Source organism: Bufo gargarizans, chromosome 3 (assembly GCF_014858855.1).
Source record: "Bufo gargarizans isolate SCDJY-AF-19 chromosome 3, ASM1485885v1, whole genome shotgun sequence".
Classification (NCBI taxonomy): Eukaryota; Metazoa; Chordata; class Amphibia; order Anura; family Bufonidae; genus Bufo; species Bufo gargarizans.
This window is the reverse complement of record NC_058082.1, coordinates 517,748,967-517,769,444: the sequence shown is the minus strand read 5'-3', so window position 1 is coordinate 517,769,444 and position 20,478 is coordinate 517,748,967. Positions and strand designations below refer to the sequence as shown.

Sequence of the window (20,478 nt, the reverse complement as noted above, 5' to 3'; positions counted from 1 at the left end):
GCCAAGCGACCATCCGAGCGCATCGGATTGGACACCTGACCGAAGAGAGCCGCCTGGGCGAACCAGGCGGTTTGACAGGAGAGAAGGCGCGTAGCCCTGAAAATAGAGGCTGCGCGTAGCAGCGGCCCGCGAAGGGCAGTGGTAAGCCATGAACTTCGGATTTACGGACAGCAAGAATGCCCAGGGGAGAAGCCGAAGATGGCCGCCTAGGGAGACCTGCAGTCGAAGGACAGGTGCGTGAACCCGTATGTAAGACAAGAAACGTGAAGACCCGGGCGTACCAGGAGTGAGCCGAGCCCTGGGCGTACCAGGGAAGGAGGGGGCGCCACCAACCATGACCGGCCACCCGACTGTAACCGGCAGACCACGACTTGGTGACCTGACAAACATGATGGCCTGGGCGAACCAGGGAACCAAGACCCCTCGGATGTGACCCGATAGCCGAAGTGGGAAGGAGCCCGACCGGTCCCCACGTGGACCCCCGAATTTAAAATAATTTATTTTAATTCATTTCCTGTATGGCGGGTTTTCCCGTACATCTAATTCCCTTTTTTTTTTTCTTTTTTTTTTTAACTATATGGCGGGTTTTCCAATAAACTAATTTTCCTCTTTTTTTTTTTTTTTTACTATATGGCGGGTTTCAAGCAAATTAATTTTTTTTTATTTTTTTTTTATGGCGGGTTTTCAGCAAAAAAATTTTTTTTTTTTTTTTTTTTTACTATATGGCGGGTTTGTCTGTGAATCCATTTAACTTCCCTTTTTTTCTTTTTTTTTTTTTTTTTTTTTTGCGGACTATGGCGGGCTTACCCCAAAACGTACCTTAATGTCATTCCCCCCTTGGGGTTGTTTTTTTTTTTTTTTTTTTTTTGCGCATGCATTTATTTAATGGACAATGGAATCTTGATCATTGATTCTTGGCACCTCCTCCCTCCCCTCCCCGTCCGGCCCGGCCGCCCGTGATCCCACGCCCGGCGTGGAACGCAAGCTCACCATGCAGCCAGGGCGACGGGGAAGGGGAGGGTGACGTCATTGTGGGCGACGGAAGAGGAGTGCGTTCCAGCCTGGAACGCACGCCCGTGTGCACCGGCTGCCACGCCGGACTTGAGGCGTCGCCGCTTGGTAAGCTGAACCGGCCCTCCCCCCCCCAACGATCGGGGAGACACCGTTGGGCCGGTAGATCAAGCAAATGCCGGAAGCCAGCGGAGCGGTGAGGACCGGCCCCCGGAAGTGCGTGCGTTCCACCCTAGTATACGGTGTATGGATGTAGCAGAGCTAGGTGTGTTGATTTTTCTCCATTCAGAATGCATTAGGATTAAACTGATCAGTTTTTTTCCAGTATTGAACCCCTAGGACAGAACTCAATACCGGAAAAGAATAACGCTAGTGTGAAAATACCCTTAGTTGCCCGTAGCAACCAATCAGATTCCACCTTTAATTTTTCACAGCTCCTTTGGGAAATGAAAGGTGGAATCTGATTGGTTGCTATGGGCAACTAATCCAGTTCTACTTCACACCAGTTTAATAAATCTCCCCCTATGTGTGGTGGAAAACTAACACTGCACATAACTCTGAACTCCTACATGGTAAAGGAGTGCGGCGGCGCTGCCTTCTCAAACAGCTGATTGGCGGGGGTCCCGGGTGTCGGACCCCCGCCGATCAGAAGCTGATGCTCTATCCAGAGGATAGATCATCAGTTTAAACAAAGTGCAGAACCCCTTTAAATTGAAAACCATGTATCATTTTCTTTATACTACACATATACTTGCTACACATAAAATCCCCCTAAAATACATTTAAAGCTCCTCTTCACTCCTTTACCATGTAGGAGTGGAGCATTCCTTCGCGCAGGGCAAGGTCTGTTTGTACCGGGCTTCACATCAGTATGCTAAACAGAGACCTCCACCTAGCAGTGAGCCCGGTGACATCACCGGCACAAATGGGCGGTGTATAGCATTGTTCTGGGTGGTTTTAGAGATGGGTATCATTAGCCGCCTCTAAAACCGCCCAGAACAGCTCTATACACGGCTGGCAGACTCCCTTTAAGAACCCTCCTATACCAGTTTTTAACTTGGGATGTACTGTAGGATAAATCAGGCCTAATTAAGTTTGCATTTGTATGCCAAATTCTTTCCATCAGTAGACTTCTTGCCCACCAGGGCAGCCCTATGTTTATCACTCCACCATTATCTAGATAACATATCAGTGCCGTAAACAGCAGCAGATTTTCTTGGAGTCCTAATTAGGGATTTCTGAATCGCACCATTGAATGATTGTTTAATTGTAGTAAATAAGTCTTTTCGTTATAGTTTAATTTTACATGTACATGATATTTGCCTTAATGGTGAGCATAATGAGACAAAACCTGAGTTTCTGGTTTTAACAAGAGTCATGTTTTCACAAACAACCCAAAATAATTGGGACCCCGGAGGAGACTTCTAGGTAGAAATCCGAATGTTTGCTCCAAGGATCTGCTGATTGCTCTAGCAGAACGAGAGTAACAGCTGACAAATCTACTTGGACTCAGGATTCCCAATTCAGTTCAGTTTTGTTTTGCTATCCTTCAGTGTTAAATATCAGATGTGTAAGAATTGTTCTGTTCACTGGAACCACCTGGGAAGTTTTTCAATTGGCTGTGTCCTTGCAGCTCTGGGTTAGGAAGGTTTTTCTTTTATTGGCAGGCGTCCAACAGTTAAAACAGCTTGTAGATAAAATAGCTGTCCAGGCTTGTGCTGCTTTGCTTTTCCTACACAATGGAGGCGATTGAGCATATTGTGTAGTCAAAATGGAATTTAAGTGTTTTCAAAAATTGTGCTTGAAATTGCCTTTCCAAAAATGTAATTCCTTCAGGAGTTCCAAACGTTTTGCACCATTCCCCATGAAGACAGCTTGCTTGAAATGAAGCTGCACCTTCGGGCACGTTTTAACATTTGTGCATACCGGTATATATTAAAGAATATTTTCGTAATGTCAAGTATTTTTATTGGACAACACTTTTAAAAGTTATGGGGTGGGGGAAGTTTACCCCTTCTAGTCCGGGTGATTTTCCATTTTTGCATTTTTGTTTTTCACTCTCTGCCGTCTAGGAGCCATAATTTTTTTTATTAATTTTTTCGATCAAATAGCGTTGAGGGCATGTTTGTTGCAGGACTAATTGTACTTTCTAATGGCCCCATTTAATATTGCATAGAATGTAGTGGGAAGCTGGATAAAAATTTCAAAACGGGTGGAACTGGAAAAAAGCACAATGCTACCACAGTTTTATGGGTTTTGTTTCTAAGGCATTCACTATGCAATAAAACTGACATGTCCGCTTTATTCTAAAGGTCGGTACAATGACAACGATACCACATTTGTATAGATTTTATTGAGTTTAAATACTGAAAAAAAATAGTAAAAAAAAAAAAATTGGGGGACAATCTGTACTTTTCAGTGATACCATTTTGAGGTGTGTATGACTTTTTGAAAATTTTTGGGGGAGAAGAAGCAATAAAAAAATTTTTTGGCCATTTAGATTTTTTTTCTGTTACTTCATTATTCACCATATGGAATAATTTTTACCATTTTTCGGAATCAGCGATGTTTATGATGTTAATTTTTTTAATTGCTTATTTTCATTTTTGGGAAAGGGGATTGATTTGAACTTTTCAATTTTTTATTTTTTAAAACTTTTTTTTATTTTTTTACTTTTTTAAGTCACCCTGGTTGACTATAACATGCCATCCTTAGATTGCAATTTGTTTTAAGTATTGGAATGTTATCCATTACAACTTGCAAAGATCGGTATATTCCAATGTAGTGCTGCCACCTGCAGGCCTACATTGGAATATACCTGTAAAAGGCTTTAGAGCCTCAGCAGGCCGTGGCCTTTCACAGACAATGAACAGCTTGTGGGGGAAGCCATTCCAGGCCCGGTTATTACGCTCTCAGATGCCTTGTTCGCCAGCCGCAGACATCAGCCCCGGGTGTCTGCTGTGTGAAACAGCAGGCTCCCAGCACAGATGCCATCATTAGAGACCAGACATGTGACGTACTATTACACCACATGTCAAAAAAGTGTTAAATTGTCTGTCAGCATGAGCAACCACGGTGAACCAGATATACTGTCTGGTAGGGTTGATCACGCTGAGTGAAACGACCCCTATCTTGAACTCTTTCCAGCGCATGTGCAAGGTTTCAGGGCCCAGCATAAGAACAGTAATGATGGGAGAACATTCATTTTAACCAGTAGCAAAATTTTGATCACAGGAAGAAGCTCAGCATATATGGGTCATTTGTTGCTTTTGGGAAAATGTACTAATGAATATGCGCAAGAATTCTGGTGCACATGACATGAGCCACATGACGCTTATTGTACCACACTCAGCAAGGAGCGTGGCTTTGTGGGAAACAGGTGTGGTTTAGCTGAATAGGGTGGCCTAAGATTTGTCGCCAGCATTGCACCAGAACTTTGGCATCCAATTAGTGCAATTAAAGCAACTATTAGGTGGTATCTAAGGGTTCAAGCACACGGCCGTATGGCTGTGGATCCCGTATTCAGGATCGCAAACAGCTGGTCCACAATATAAGTGCATTGGGTGTGTGTGCTCCGTATCACAAGTGGATACAGAAATGGGTCCTGATTTAGGGCTCATACACACGACCGTATGTATTTTGCGATCTGGAAAAAATACGGATGACATCCATGTGCATTCTGTATTTTGTGGAACGGAACAGTTGGCCCCTAAATGAACAGTCCTATCCTTATCCGTAATGCGGACAATAATAGGATATGTTCTATTGTTTTGCTGAACGTATATACGGAAACGGAATGCACACGGAGTAACTTCAGTTTTTTTGCGGACCCATTGAAATGAATGATTGCGCATGCGGTCCACACAAAAAACGGAACGAACACAGAAAGAAAATACGCTTATTCACCTTATTCACAGTCATAGTGCACAAACGGACATGCTACATACATATTGCTGTGCACCTGTCAAAAACCATTCAGTGCACAGAATGCAATGTCTGAAAGCTGTGTGTGGGCATTTCAGACAAAGCTACAGACAGAGCTGTCATTAGTAGTGATGAGCGAATGTCTTGAAATTAGATTTGGGTTTGATTCGGCCAGATCGGTTGGATGATTTGATTCGAAGGCGCTCCAGTTGCCCTGAAAAGTTGTGAATAATATTCTGGGGTCTCCTAGGACTGTATGCAACTCATTCAAGCTCTTTAATACGAAGACAGCATTAGTAATCTTAAAGTGAGAGCAACATGTACGGCTGCGGGTAAGTGCATGGATGCTGGTGGGAACAAACCGCCTCTATAAAAACAACCTGCACTGTAGGATTTTTATGTAAAAAATTGTCTGAAAATTGTACCTTTTTCATGACATGTAATCCTCCTTCTTCATCTTTTCTGTCTTCTGATCTAAAAAAAAAAAAAAAAGTAAACATTCTGAGAAATTCACCTAAATGGAGTCAACAAAAATTTGGTTTTGGATTTGACCAGAATTTTTGGGAAAATTTGGGTCTAATCCAATTAGTTTAGAATCCATTTGCTTTCATATTTCTAGATAGAATACGGTTCCTTAGATCAGCAATACGTAAATGTTATTCCTTTTGCTCTCTTGCTGTTGCAGAACTACAACTCCCCGCATACGCTGATAGCCGCTTGCTGGGATTTATAATTTTGTAAAAGCGAGAGGACCAGAAATTAGGAACCACTGATGTATTTGTAATATTCATCTCTCATAATATATCACAGTCAGTTCCTACCGTTACATAGAATGTTCTGACTTCTTGTTCTTTTCTGTCTCATGACTGTAAGTTTCCATATGGCAGATAATCCATAAAGCGCTATATTTGGCAGAACTCTTGCTGGCTAATCGAAATAGAAAAGTGATTCTCTTTATGACTGGATACTCCAATAATATAATAATATGTGAAGCCGTCATTCATGGTCTGACAGCAGAAATTCTGTTTTGTCATGACCATCTGTTGGAAAACCAAGCTTAATTATTTTTTTTTTCTCAAAATGTAATTCAGTGATTTAAATAGATTTAACTGGAAAAATCATTCTTACGATTTCTTTCCTCTAGGAAGTCCATATGTCTTGGTATGAAATAACCCCTCTGAGACACTGAAACTCACATTGTCAATAAACCTGTATGTTCAAGTTGTCAACATTTTGGAACCTTTGTACAAGCTTTTGTTGGCTCCAGGGAAAATGAAGCATTTAGACCAGTCATTCTCAAACTGCTGCCCTCCAGCTGTTACAAAACTGCAACTCCCAGCATGCCCGAACAGCCTACAGGTATCAGCCTACAGCAGGGCATTGTGAGAGTTGTAGTTTTACAACAGCTGGAGAACCGCAGTTTGAGGATGCCTGATTTAGACAATGCTCATTGATACCGTATCAGGGGGCAACTACTAATTTCAATAGTCACCAACAGTCTTCATATTGTGGCTCTTGCTAATAGAAGGTGAATATGATCGGGGACCTTACTCTGTTAGCCCACCATGAAGAAAAAAGATTGAACATTTGAACATCCAAATTATTGAAAAAAAAGACCCTTCTCTAAATTGTGTCCATATCATTCAGATATACAATCAATATTCTTCTAAGACATCACTATTTTATTTCAGCTAAGAAATACTTTTTTTTTGCCCTCTACAACAGTAATAATCACATTTTACTCAAGAACATTTACTTTATTTTATTTAAATATTCTTGTATAACTAGAACCTGTGGACCCAATTGCAAAATAGACAGTTGGAGAATAACTTGTATTTGCGTTTCTCTCCTGTAGGTAAAACTGCCATGCAATCATTTGAAGACAAGTAACCTGTGAAGAATCTCCGTCATACATCCATTCTGCCATGTTTCGTGGCTGTTATTATAAGTCGTGTTTGTCTTCATGAAGATTCCTAATCTTGGTAATGTGATGAATAAATTTGAGGTCCTTGGAGTTGTAGGTGAAGGTAAGTGTCATCACTTCTTTACAATTTCAAGAATCAAATGATAAAACCTGTAAAAGTGTTAATGGATGACTATATGAAAATAAATGTGCTTTGGATTCTTTCTTTAAAAATATTTGGTGCTTTCTTTAAAAATATGTGTGCGCTTTAACAAGATTGTGAGTGAAATGTATAAGGCTACTTTCACACTAGCGTTTGATCGGATCCGTTCTGAACGGATCCGATCATATTAATGCAGACGGAGGCTCCGTTCAGTACGGATCCGTCTGCATTAATAACTTAGAAAAAAATCTAAGTGTGAAAGCAGCCTGAGCGGATCCGTTCAGACTTTCAATGTAAAGTCAATGGGGGACGGATCCGCTTGAAGATTGAGCCACAGGGTGACATCTTCAAGCGGATCCGTTCCCATTGACTTACATTGTAAGTCTAAACGGATCCGCTCGCCTCCGCACGGCCAGGCGGACACCCGAACGCTGCAAGCAGCGTTCAGCTGTCCGCCTGTCCGTGCGGAGGCGAGCGGAGCGGAGGCTGAACGCCGCCAGACTGATGCAGTCTGAGCGGATACGCTCCATTCAGACTGCATCAGGGCTGGACGGAGGCGTTCGGGTCCGCTCGTGAGCTCCTTCAAACTGAGCTCACGAGCGGACCAGCGAACGCTAGTGTGAAAGGAGCCTTAATTGAAATGTGAAGTCTGAAATCTTCCTCTAGCACGTTTTCTGTAGACAGCACTTTACAGAGAAACACCATCCTGGGCACTTAAGAGAACAGAAACAAACTTCATATTCACACTACTCCTGACAAAAACAGCTCCACAAATGGTATATTTGTACTACCCAGCCCCTTCCTGGTACAGTCAGGAGTTTAGCATGGTCATAACTGCTGACAGATTCCCTTTAAGTTCTTTAAAAGCCAGTCCTTGTAATCTCTTTTTAGATTAAAAGATACAAGGCTACACATTTACTGTTACACCAGGCAAAAGCCCTGCAGGGTGACCTGCAATGATAGGTGATGTAATGATGCCTTTCACCTACTGATCAGTTGCTTCATTCTGGATAAAGACTGCTGTGCTCCCTTGCTCCTTCTGCTTCCTCTGCTAGTCCTTTCCTTCTTGATTGTAAGGGCCAGGTGCAAAATACTAGTATTTACTAAAATACACTTCAGGAGTGCTGACAGGTCCTCTCTACAAGATGCACATTATGAGAGTTAAGTTAGAGGAGTAGGTAAATGCATTTGGGTATCTCCTAACACAGAGAATCTTGATTTTGACAGAATAAAAAGGGTTTTCCAATCTTTAAACGATTTGTGTAAATGGTTTACATGCAGTATAACATATCACTTATGTAGCATCTATAGCTGAAATGCCTTTTTAAGACTCATGGGCAGCCATAAGACATAACCCTCATGCTCGTGTGATATCCAGTACTCTGAACTTCTGGTTTTCACTCCTCTCTTGATAGTATGGAGGTCATCATATGTCTCCGTATCTTTATTGATCCCTGATCTCCCCTCCCAGGTTCCTTAGGGAACTATTTCACGTGCTGGACAGCAGATAATGAGTCAATGAACACAAGAATAGCAGAGAATACAGGGAGCAATTACAGCACCTTCTTACACCTTGTGATAGAGGGGAATGCAGGCAGATTTATTATCCCCCATGCCAGTTTTCTGGGGTAAAAAGTCGCTAACCCATTGCGCCAAAATCTAGGTGCAAGTGGCATTTCTACACCACCCTTGCCACTTTCCAAAAATAGGGGGATTGGTGTGGGCAGAGTGTGGGTGGGGCAAGCAGGCAATCATGATTGAAATCTATGCCAGTTATAAGCTGGCATAGATTTCAGTTTAGGTGCCCTAACTGCCAGAGGATATGCCTAATTTATGATGAGATTTGTGACACATCATAAGTGCATCTTCCTGTGGCACAGGGGATAACAAAGACCTCTGTAAAACGCTATTCTTTGATAAATTCCTCCCAATGTCTGTGATAAGGAGGGGAATAATAGGAACTGTAGTCCTATCCACAGCAAGCTCTGACAGCATCAAAACAAAGGTGCTGAATAGTGCTGAGCAAACCGATTCAAATAGAAAATAATGACTTCTGATCTATGATGACATGATCTGGTGAGCATACTGGTGTCATAAGCATGGAAAACTATGTACGGTATAGTATAACTAGTTCTCTTTCTTTATCTTTAGGTGCCTATGGAGTGGTGCTTAAATGTCGACACAAGGTAAGAACAATTGCTTGCACTTGTTCCATTTTAATTTACATTCCTTCTTTTTTGTATTGATATTTTGGTGCAGACGTTGATTTAGAAAAGGTATGAGCTCTCCTTATGGAGACCAGTTGTGTATGGAGATTAAATGGCAATTCACCATGGGTAAATAATATGCAAAGAGGTATCTCCTAGAGAAAGAGAGTCACCTTGAGTTCTCCTTCTCTGGGAGACACATATTTGTGTATTATGCAGCCATAATTGAAATCTTAGGAATTGGAAACAAAATAGGAATCATAAACTGCTATAGGAATACTATAGCATATTCACTATCTCCAGGCTGGAGTAAAACTGACTATATTGCCAGGGTCTCAAAAATGTGATGGTTATTATTTTAATGTAGGATGTATGGCTGTCACAGCTGAGATAACATTGTTTTATTGTTTAAACCCACATTGTTTATAGCAAGTTGTGTCTTCCCTATATGCGTTAGTCCATGTTCTCCATTACATTCGTTCACAAACATTTAACCTCTTAAGTACAACCGTCGTAAATGTCGTGTGAAAGCACGCCTACTCAAAATCTGAGTGAACACCATAGAGCAGACACCCAAAGGCAATGGGAAAAAAAATGGAAAAATAAAAAAGTTATGGCTCTGGGAAGGCAGGGAGTAAAAATGAAAATAAAAAAACAAAAATTGGTCCGGTCCTTTAGGGGAGTTAATAACACTGAACAGAGATAGAATGATCTTCCTGAAACACTCTTTCAAAGAACAATCTTTTCTCCACAGACAATCCTTCTGTGAACGAAATATATTTTTTCCAACTACTGGACGATAATTTCAAACATTGTCAGCTTCTTTTCAGACAAAGATGGTTGGTTAAAGGAATTCTCCAGGAATTAAAAAAATGAAAATACTTAAATATTATTTTATAATAAATATATTCACAAATACCTTTCATTGCTTAGAATGGCTTGTTTTGTCCAGGGAGCAATCATTAGGAGAAATAAAATGGCTGCCGTCCTATCAGTACACACAAAACCTGTCCTCATCACACAGGAGGACAAGTTACTTCACCACAATAAGCCATAGTGCTGCCTCATCCTCCTCTCTTTACCTCAGTGTTCTAAAGTAACTTGTCTTCATGTATGATTGGGACAGGTTTTGTATGAACTAATGGGACAGTGGCCATTTTGTTTCCCCTGATTGCCAGACAAAACTAGCCATTATATTATAACTAATGAAAGGTATTTGAGAATATATCTATAATAAAGTAATATTTAAGTATTTTCATTTTCTTAATTCTCGGAGAACCTCTTTAAACTGATCGTTCATAGTTAAATTTTACCCGGCAAATGAATGTTTTGGTTGAAGCCTTCCATTTTGATCAACCTTAGACTAGTGGGTATTTTTAAACTTTTCTCCTAGAGTTCAGGAGTTGTAGTGCAAGGTAGCAAAAGAAATTATAGACTTGTGTGACAATTTTGTGGGTTTTCTTGCCTAGTTCATGGACTGGCAGGCCAGAGCAAAAGAAGCAGTAGGTCCATAAGACAGAGCATGCACTTAGCCACTCCAGTCATTTCTATGGGAGTTTCAGAGATCGTGCTCGGCTATCTCTGGAACTCACATAGAAATTAATGGAGTGGCTGCACACATGCCTGACCGGCTGCTCCATTCCTTTCCGCGGGATACTGGTTCCCTGTTATCGTGATTGGTGAGGTCCCAGCAGTAGAACCCCACCGATCTAATGGTTATCCTCTATCCTGACGATAGGTGGTGACTTTACATAATGGGAATATCCCTTTAAGCATTGTTTTTATATGACATTGCATTTTGTATAGTTTCAAAGTGCGTGACAGGCAAAGTTATAGGATTTACAGTGTATGAGACATAGGAATAAGTAGTGATATAAAAAAGTACTGGTCAAATGTGGAGACAATTCTGATGAGCATTTCATCAAACCAGTCATATGAAAAGTAAAGTAGAGAAAACTGAAAAGGGTTGGAAGAATCAAGTCTGCATAGTGATCTCTTGAAACTTCTAATGGGTTCCCCGTGAGAGGGCATTAGGCTTTTCTGTGTGTGCATTGTCTAGCATCTTCCACTCAAAAGTACAAAATTGTACTGACTAAATGCCCTGCATTGAAAGGATTTCCGGTGGTCTTTTTCTCTTCATGGTAATGGACATGGGCTAAAGGAAGCAGCATTTATAGTGCAATTTTCTTTAGAGAAGTGGCTTTATTTGTAGCATACATGTAGGGTTTGAAAGCTCTATGGATTTATGGTGTTACTGTGCTCTATGGACATGTGGTATACTGGAACACCTATACTGTGCTGTGTACTATTTCCTAGGCTTGACGTATATGAGCAGTATGTGGTTTACCCTTGGTTGCTCTTTAATAGCCTATGTGCTGTCACCGACCTTCCCATCTTCTCAACTATTGACCTGTACCACGTCAGTTTAGATGACATCTGATCCAGTCCACTTCTGTGCCATTCCAATCTTTAGATTCGCAGAGGAGAATGTTCAGAGTTGTAGTCTGTGACTCTATTATTGTGATAATTTGTAATATACAGTGCTATGCAAAAGTTTTAAGTGTGGAAAAATGCTGGAAAGTAAGAAGAAAGCTTTCCAACATAGACGTGTAAACAGTTTATTTTGATCAATTAACAAAATGCAAACTGAATGCAGAAAAATAAATCTATATCAGATTGGTATTTGGTGTGACCACCCTTTGTCTTCAAAACAGCATCAGTTCTTCTAGGAACACTTCAGACAGTTTTTGAAGGAACTCAGCTGGCAGGTTGTTCCAAACATCTTGGAGAACTTACCACAGTTCTCCTATGGATGTAGGCTCGCTCAGATCCTTCAGTCTCTTCATGTAAACCCAGACACGCTCGATGATGTTGAGATCAGTGCTCTACGGGGACCATAACATCATTAGGGATGAGTGAATTTCATGTCATGAAATTCGTTCACACTTCGTTTGGTAGTAAAAGCAGAATTACGTTATGGATTTCGTTACCACGGACATTACGCAATTCTACGACGGAATGCCTTTAGAGGCATTCCGTTATTCATTCCATCATAATAGAAGTCTATGGCCTGCATAACGGATCCGTCCTGTTTCCGTTTTGCAGGGGAGTCCTCTCCTGCACAACTGAAACGGGACGTATCCGTTATGCAGGTCACAGACTTCTATTATGACGGAATGCATAGAATTGCGTTATGGTCCGGGGTAATGGAATCCATAACGTAATTCTGCTTTTACCACCAAACAAAGCATGAACGAATTTCAAAATATGAAATTCACTCATCTCTAGTCATCATCTTAGGACTCCATGTTCTTCTTTACATTGAAGATAGTTCTTAATGACATTGGCTGTATGTTTGCGGTCATTGTCCTGCTGCAGAATAAATGTATATTTGAACTATCAACACTTCAGTTTTTGAAAGCATGCTTACTTTGCAGCATTTTCCCCGCACCTGCCTAAAATGTTTGCACAGGTGATTGTACTGCTCATTGAGCACCCAATTGCTGAAGTGAGACAATCCCTTTAAATAGTTGCCAAAACTAACGCTTGCTCTGTTCATTGTGGACCAAGATGTCCCACATACCCGGTTCTATTCTCACAAGTGGATGAGTGAAGGTGACAGGTGCACTTTATATCGTATTTGTAGCAATGTGGGCCTTCAGCAAGTCAATGCAAATGTAACCTTTTCTGAGTGAAGATTGGTGTCTACATAGGCTGAAAACCACTCGTTTTCAGCAACCAAATGTAAAAGGCTTGCAGGAATTCAGTCAGCGCCTTCTCCTACATCTGGTATTTTCACCTTGAAGGATGCCTTCGTCTGGAAGAAAAAAACGAAATGCCAACTTCACTGTACAGGGATGATTTAATTTAAGCCTGAGTGCCAGTTTAATAAACCCCTAAATTTTACTAAAGCTAAGCGGCTCATTAATTAAAACGCTGGTCTTAAGTGTCTGTGTACTGCTAGAGGAAGCGCCAAAGTTTATGTGGAGGCGCTTCCTCCAGCAGGACATGTGATTTGCGGGACTTGCTGGCGTACATTTAAGCCATTTTTTACATCAAAAAGTAGCATAGAAAATTATGAAAGAGAGGGACCTGTTGGCCCACCATGTTCCCCGCTCACGCCATTACTGGAAAAATAGTGTGAGCGGGGAAAAGTCGCTGTTTTTTGCTGCAAAATGGCATGCAACAAAATCTGCGACTGATATACACCACAAAAATGGTGTATATCAGTTCATAATTGAGCCTTTTGAGGGGGTCTGAATAACCCCTATATCTGGCGGTGGATCCACAGAAGTTATGAAGAGGCGCAGACCTCAACATAATTTCGGCGCGTTCAGCGCCAGTCTAAATGTAAAACATCTTCCGAGCTGTCTTACATTTAGACCATTTTCTATGCCTAGGCGTAGAGAATGATGGATGAGATGGGCCTGCCAGTCTGTCCCCTTCTCAGCCCACGCCACACACCCTTTTTTAGACCTGGCATGAGCGGGGAAAAGTCGCAGATTCTGTGACAGAAATACGCCTAGTACACTCAGAGCCCCTTTTGATATTGCTAAGCTGGGTGCAGAAAAAATACATACTCACCTTATCCATTTGCTCATGGGGAAGTCGTCAAGATGGCCGCGACTACCTCTTCACAAGCAAATGGATGAGGTATGTATTTTTGTGTTTTTACTGGCATTGCAGGAAAAATTGATTTGTTACCACGGAAGGCGCGGAAATTCCTGAAATTTGGATTGAAGTCCACGTTAACTTCGATTCGCGCAACACTAATGCTCATCAATACATAGGACTAATTTGGAGCAATAATATAACAACATCTATTCTTGACCCGTCCCATAGCTTTCTAGCAGCATTACAGTTGATAAAAACGTTACCTTTATAAGCAATTGTGGACTTATAAAACTGGCAAAAATCATCTTAGTAGGATATGCAAATGAGGGCTCGCAAGTGCCCAGGCAGCTCTACCTTATCGTCGCTTCCCCCCGCCCAGTCTTTCTCTCTGCCCGCCCATCTTCTTACTTCTTCTCTCGCCGAGATCCCGCACCTGCTCGCTGAGTCCGTCGGCCGGCGCATGCGCACTGCGATGTCCATTCCTGGTACGGCATCACAGTAATTAATGTGCATGCGCAGTCTAACTTGTCCGTTAGCCGACGCATGCGCATTAATTACTGTGATGCCATACCAGGACTGAACATCGCAGTGCGCATGCGCCGGCTGACGGACTCAGCGCGCAGGCGCAGGCAGAGAAAAAGGATGGGCGGGCAGAGGGAAAGAATGGGCGGGGTAAAGCGACGATAAGGCAGAGCTGCCTGGGCACCTACGACGTTGACGCCGCCCTGGGCACTTGCGAGCCCTCATTTGCATATCCTACTAAGATGATTTTTGCCAGTTTTATAAGTCCACGATTGCTTATAAAGGTAACGTTTTTATCAACTGTAATGCTGCTGGAAAGCTAAGGGAAGGGTTGAAAAGGTGAAACTTTCCTTTTTTCCTGGCAATTTTGACAAATGTAGAGTATTAACTGACAGACGGGAAGTTTTGTTGCATGTTTTTGCCTTCTTGCTGTATTTGCGCTTCTGATTAGGCTGTGTAACACGGGGTTAATGATTTACAAGTCCTCTGGCTAATTTCGTTCTACCCACACGCCTCTGCAGGTCTTATGTGGAGTGAAACACATGCAGTAACCTGTGAATATTTCATGAAGGTAATCAATGGGGGTGTAGAGAACGTTTGTTAATAGCACGGTCTTAATATTGACACTACACGCAATGCCGGGAGCCATCCTGCTGAGACAGCAACATGTGTGTACATCTATAGAGCTGCCTAGCTTCTGTGACCTGGACTGTTCTTCAAGGAGAACTGCGCAATAGCAATCAGCTCATTGACCACAGAAGAATGTACATAAAGGGTCGCACTGTCCCACTAAACTGCAAGAGGGTCCTCCGGTGGGCCCAAGCTCTGACGCCATTTCCTTTTTCATATATTTCATGTAAGATTGAAGGGGGCTTGGAACCATTTATATCATATGCTGGTTGCAGAGAATGGCGCGTTCTGCCGACACACTAATGTATGTGGGGAGCTTCTGACTTTTCCCCGACATGATGTTGGGGGAGATAAGGATCGTACGAAAATATTCAGATCCTTTTGGTCTCTGGGGACATAAGCTTTCGCCAGAACTGTTTGGCAGCTGCTTTCTCTTCCCATAGCATACAAAGACACGTTCAGCCGAGCCGAGCCGAACGTGTATATGTATGGGAGAGATAGCTGTCAGCTGAGTGATCGTTTGGCCAGCAGCTATTGAATGTGTATGGAGCTTAAAGTGTAATATTTTATTTTTATTTGCTAGTGTATTAGAGCTAGGCGTGTATACCTGAGTTAGTCTGTCATTGATTGTCAAAAGATCAGCTTTCATTAATGTCCCCTGTCCCTTTCCAATGGTCCTTTGTTATGGCTTGTCTGTCTCCAACTCCTTGTAAACAGAAGACAGAGGGGCATTGTATTCCTGCATTAGGCTTACACTTTAAAGAGCATCTGTCAGCAGATTTGTACCTATGAAACTGGCTGACCTGTTACATGTGCACTTGGCAGCTGAAGGCATCTGTGTTGGTCCCTTGTTCATATATGCCCACATTGCTGAGAAGGTGTTTTATTATATGCAAATGAGCCTCTAGAAGCAAAGAGGGCATTGTCGTTAGGCCTCATGCACACGACCGTTGTTGTGTTCCGTTCCGCAAAATGGGGTTCCGTTGTTTCGTGATCCGTTTCCGTTTTTGTTTCTGTGCGTCTTCCTTTATTTTTGGAGGATCACCAGACATGAAGGAAAGTAAAAAAAAAGTCTAAGTCAAGTTTGCCATGCAAATGATAGGAAAAAAACGGACGCGGACGCGGATGACAATCTTGTGTGCCTCCGCATTTTTTCACGGACCCTATGACTTGAATGGGTCCACGAACCGTTTTTCGTGAAAAAAATAGGACAGGTTATATTTTTTTGATGGACTAGAACCACGGATCACGGACGCGGATGACAAACGGTGCATTAGCTGAGTTTTCAACTGACCCATTGAAAGTCAATGGGTCCGCAGAAAATCACAAAAACGGAACAACAGACACGGAATGAAACAACGGTCGTGTGCATGAGGCCTTACACGTAGAAGCTCTGCTCTCTCTGCTACTGCCGCGCCCTCTGCACTTTAATTGATAGGACCAGGTGTGTTAACTTTTTCACTGTCCAGCCCTGTCAATTAAAAAGCAGAGGGTGCGGCAGTAGCAGAGAGAGCAGAGCCTCTACGTGTAACAGCGCTGCCTCCGTTGCTCCTAGAGGCTCATTTGCCTATAATAAAACATCATTTTTCTCAGCAATGTGGGCACATATGGACACGGGACCAACACAGATGCCTTCAGCCGCCAAGTGCACATGTAACAGGTTTACATAGGTACAAACCTGCTGACAGATGCCCTTTAAGTATACCCAGCATTATCGCTTTCCATTGCTCTGCTCCGTTAGAGATGCAGCTTTTTTTCTTGACTTTTTGCATTACTTTTTTGTCCAGTCTTTTTCACAGAATCTGTGACAAAAGCCACAAATGGAGGGGACTTGCAGATGTGAACAAGTCCTAGGATATATCTTCATACAGACCAGCCAAGAAACGTCTGACTTATCAGTCGTGCATCAGTTTGGTCAGATAGTGTGCTGTTGTAGATTTTCCGGCACGTTCCTCCATTTTTCTCTGAATCTGTTTCTATAGTAACTGTCGGGGATTGCCACGTTTAATGTTGCTAAATGTTTCCATGCAATTAAACTGCATTATTCTTGCCTAAAGAAGTAAAATACCGAAGAATAGATTCCAAGTTCTATTTTAGCTCAAAAATTGAAAGGGCATCTCCCATAGAAGGGATTGGGCACGCTAAATGACGTACTTCTGGAAGTATGTTACCCGTGGATATGCCATAAATGTCCAGATGGGGATATCCCTTTACCTACTGTTAATGTGGTTGGCGATGCTTTCTTAAAGGGGTTACCCCATGAGTAATGTAACAAAAAATGGGTAGAACATGACCGTCTGATTCTAACAAACGTAGAACCAGCCTTGTACTTCACATGGATCATTGCTCCAATTGCTCTGCAACATTTATTGCCAGCTGTCAGCTCAGGGGGCGTGACCTTTTTTAGGGAGCGTGTCTTTTCTGCTGCAGCTGGTGGCAGCTGAAGGATGGAACTGAGCATGTGCGTCAACCTCAATGAGCAGGACAGAGAATTTAGAAAAAGGGCAAACAGCAGGTGGCGCTATACAGATAGATTTCGGTGAATAACTCAGTGGCTAGACTACATCTTTTATTACTTGCAATTACAAAAGTATTCAGATCCAGGTGCTGGTTTGAAAAATTTAGGCTATGTTTTGTGGGACAACCCCTTTAACTGTGTGCAGGCCTTTGTCTTTTGCTGATCCTTGGGGGTACCTCGTGATCACACATTGATGGCATATCGTATTCAAAATCTGGTCACCAAATATGTGTTGTTTTTCTGCTGTGGTTGTATTGTAGACCTTGCTGTATAGATTTTTGAGCATGTTGTAGGTCTGGCATTTTTCTGGTGTTCTTTCTCTTTTTACTGCATATAGTCATGACCTTGTGTGAACAATATCTAAAGGTTCAATTGTAATTGAGTTCCTTTGCCCTTAGTTTGCTCTTTTTCACTCTGTTTCCAGTCACTTTATTAATCTATTAATTAATCAATGAACTTGCGGGATGACAGGCCGAACTGCATGGACAGATGTCTTTTTTCGGCCTTATAAACTATGTTACCATGTTATTAACCCAGCAGGTTGGAAACTGCTTTTCGCATACAATAATTCTCCAGTTCTTCCTTTGTTAACCCCAGCTTGCCTTTACAAATCCATTTTAAGCCGAGGCCTACCAGTTACTGTACAGTAAGTGCCATAAACCGGTCCTGTGCCTAAAATGAGAACAAGCGACACATTTTTATGTACATTCTGCGCTGCCGTTAAAAATGGACATCATAGACATCACCGGATGTCATGGTTCAGGGCCTTAACTGTTAGCCGGAGATTAATGTTATTGTTAAATGCGGGTCTAGCTCTCAACTGAACTCAGTTTGACCTTGTATTACATGACAGCCCATTGATTTCAATAGTGTGTAGAAATGACTACTTACCAGCAGCTTCTCTCCGCCATACCAGACGATTAAAAGAAATTCCACCAGCCAGAGCCACAGCAATCGGCCTGTCCTCATGTAGGTGCAGTGGCTTTGGAGACTGTCACCTTTGCAGTGGTGCCGTTATATCAATTGCATATAGTAGCTAAGTATGTTCAGCAGATGATCCCAAGTCACTGAGATACAAACTTCTTGGTTACATATAGGTCAGTGTTCCTCAACTCCAGTCCTCAGGACCCACCTGCCGGTCATGTTTTCAGGGTTTGCTTAGTTTTGTGCAGGTGATATAAGCAGTGTTCATGCATCAGGACTTACCTCAGGTATTCATTCTGTGGGATATTCTCAAATGATGACCGACAGGTGGGCCCTGAGGACTGGAGTTGAGGAACACTGATATAGGTGACAGATTGGGGAACTGCATAATTGGAACTGTTATGGGTTTCACTCATGACCGTTCCAAGCAACCTCTGCCTCTGATGCCACCAGATATAAGGTAGATATCCTACAAGTCAATGTTCAACCCTGTAAAAAGGCCTAGGTCAGGATTCAGGGAATATAATATCTCCTTTTGAAGAGTGCCTAAAAGGAGGCCTCTCACCCAGTTAAGCCAGTACTCTCTGCTCTGAACTGATGAGGGGCAATTACCCCAAACAGCAGATGAGATGCCGGCCTTTTTTATTTATTATCCAAGTCATGTCTCAAGTCCTGTTTAAAAGGTCAAACACTGACTCATAGGATAGCTGCTTTACCTCCGGTGGCATCAGAGGCAGAGCTTGCTAAGAGCTGACTTGTATACCACCAACTCCGGCCGTTTTAACACATTAGCAGGCCCAGTCCAGAGATCCCATGAGTGCCCCCCCCCCCCAATCTAACTGGTATAAGCCCGAAATAGGGGCATAGACTACACTGTTCTGTAAGTGAATAAACTCAGACTAAAGCCCAAAATATATACAGACACAAAACCCTTTAAAAAATATAGACCCCATGTACAATTTAAATAATGTGTTAAATTTATTTTAGCCTAAATTCACACAACTGTATTTTCAGTCCAAGTCGCACTTTCTGTGGATCGCACGCAGATCCTTTTGTTTCTATGGGGCCGTAAAAAATGCATCATGTGTGCTGTCATCCGGGATGCTGTCCTCATCCATGCAGCAAATTATAGAACATCTCCTATTCTTGCTTGTTCTGCAGACAAGAAAGGGCATTTTTTTTACAAAGGGGATCGCGAAAAGTACTGGATGCCCAGGGACCGCATCCGCATTTTCTGGATCCGCGATTTGTGGGCCGTGTGCATGAGGGCTTAGGCTGCATAGTGAATGATTATGGTACAGCTGTAAATGTACACACATAGACAATTTCATTTTTTTTCCATTCCCTGCAGAAAGAGCTAATAAAAATGAATCAACAAAGTATATATACCCTAAAATGTTTCCATTAAAAATGTATCCCACAAAAAGAAGCCCTCATATGGTTAAGGCAATGGGAATAAATGTAAGTTATGTCTCTCTCTCTCTCATTGTTCTATTTGTGCAACACAAAAATGAAGCAATTACTGTGGATCTTAAAGGAATTGAGTCAATATTTTGACTGTGCAGAATTGTTCCGGTTGTGTTGGAACTTCTTCAGTAGTTTTCCTTTCCGAATTCACATTGTAACTGGCATTTCTCTGCAGCCCTGGCCTAAAGGGCCTTTTAGGCAACATTCCCAGTGGTTTCACACTACTTTTTTTTTACTCTAACATTTTAAACCAATATTTAAAATATTTAAAAATGCTGCTCCCAGATGAAACATTCTGGCCAACAGGAAATTTTTATTATGAAACAATAAACAATCCTTTTTTTGTAGTGGCATTTTCTTGTCCCTTGGCGTTTTGTTGTGCTTTTGGTGTGAGCTTTTTTTTATTTTTTTAGATATATTCCCATAGACTTCTCTCTAGGGAAATTTTTTTTACCAGTAAATCTTGTTTAAAAAGGGGGTTGGGCTTGTCAGAAAGTGGGTCTGGCTTTGCAGGAAAGGGGAGTGGCTTATGATTTTGCATTTTAAGCCAACCTGATGTAAAATTCTCGCAAAAGTGTCTATCCCTGCACTACAT

At 42.0% G+C, this 20,478-nt stretch overlaps 1 protein-coding gene across 5 annotated transcripts in view; it reads left to right on the top strand.

The window, feature by feature from the left end:
- The window catches only part of CDKL5 (cyclin dependent kinase like 5), a 402,014-nt gene that overhangs the window by 150,848 nt on the left and 230,688 nt on the right, over window positions 1-20,478 (top strand). For all 5 annotated transcript variants that reach the window (XM_044284001.1, XM_044284003.1, XM_044284000.1 and 2 more), the window contains exons 3-4: window positions 6,791-6,962; window positions 9,153-9,187. In XM_044284001.1, coding sequence (XP_044139936.1) covers window positions 6,899-6,962; window positions 9,153-9,187 — 99 coding nt within the window. In that variant the 5' untranslated portion in view covers window positions 6,791-6,898. The remainder of the gene's footprint in view (window positions 1-6,790; window positions 6,963-9,152; window positions 9,188-20,478) is intronic.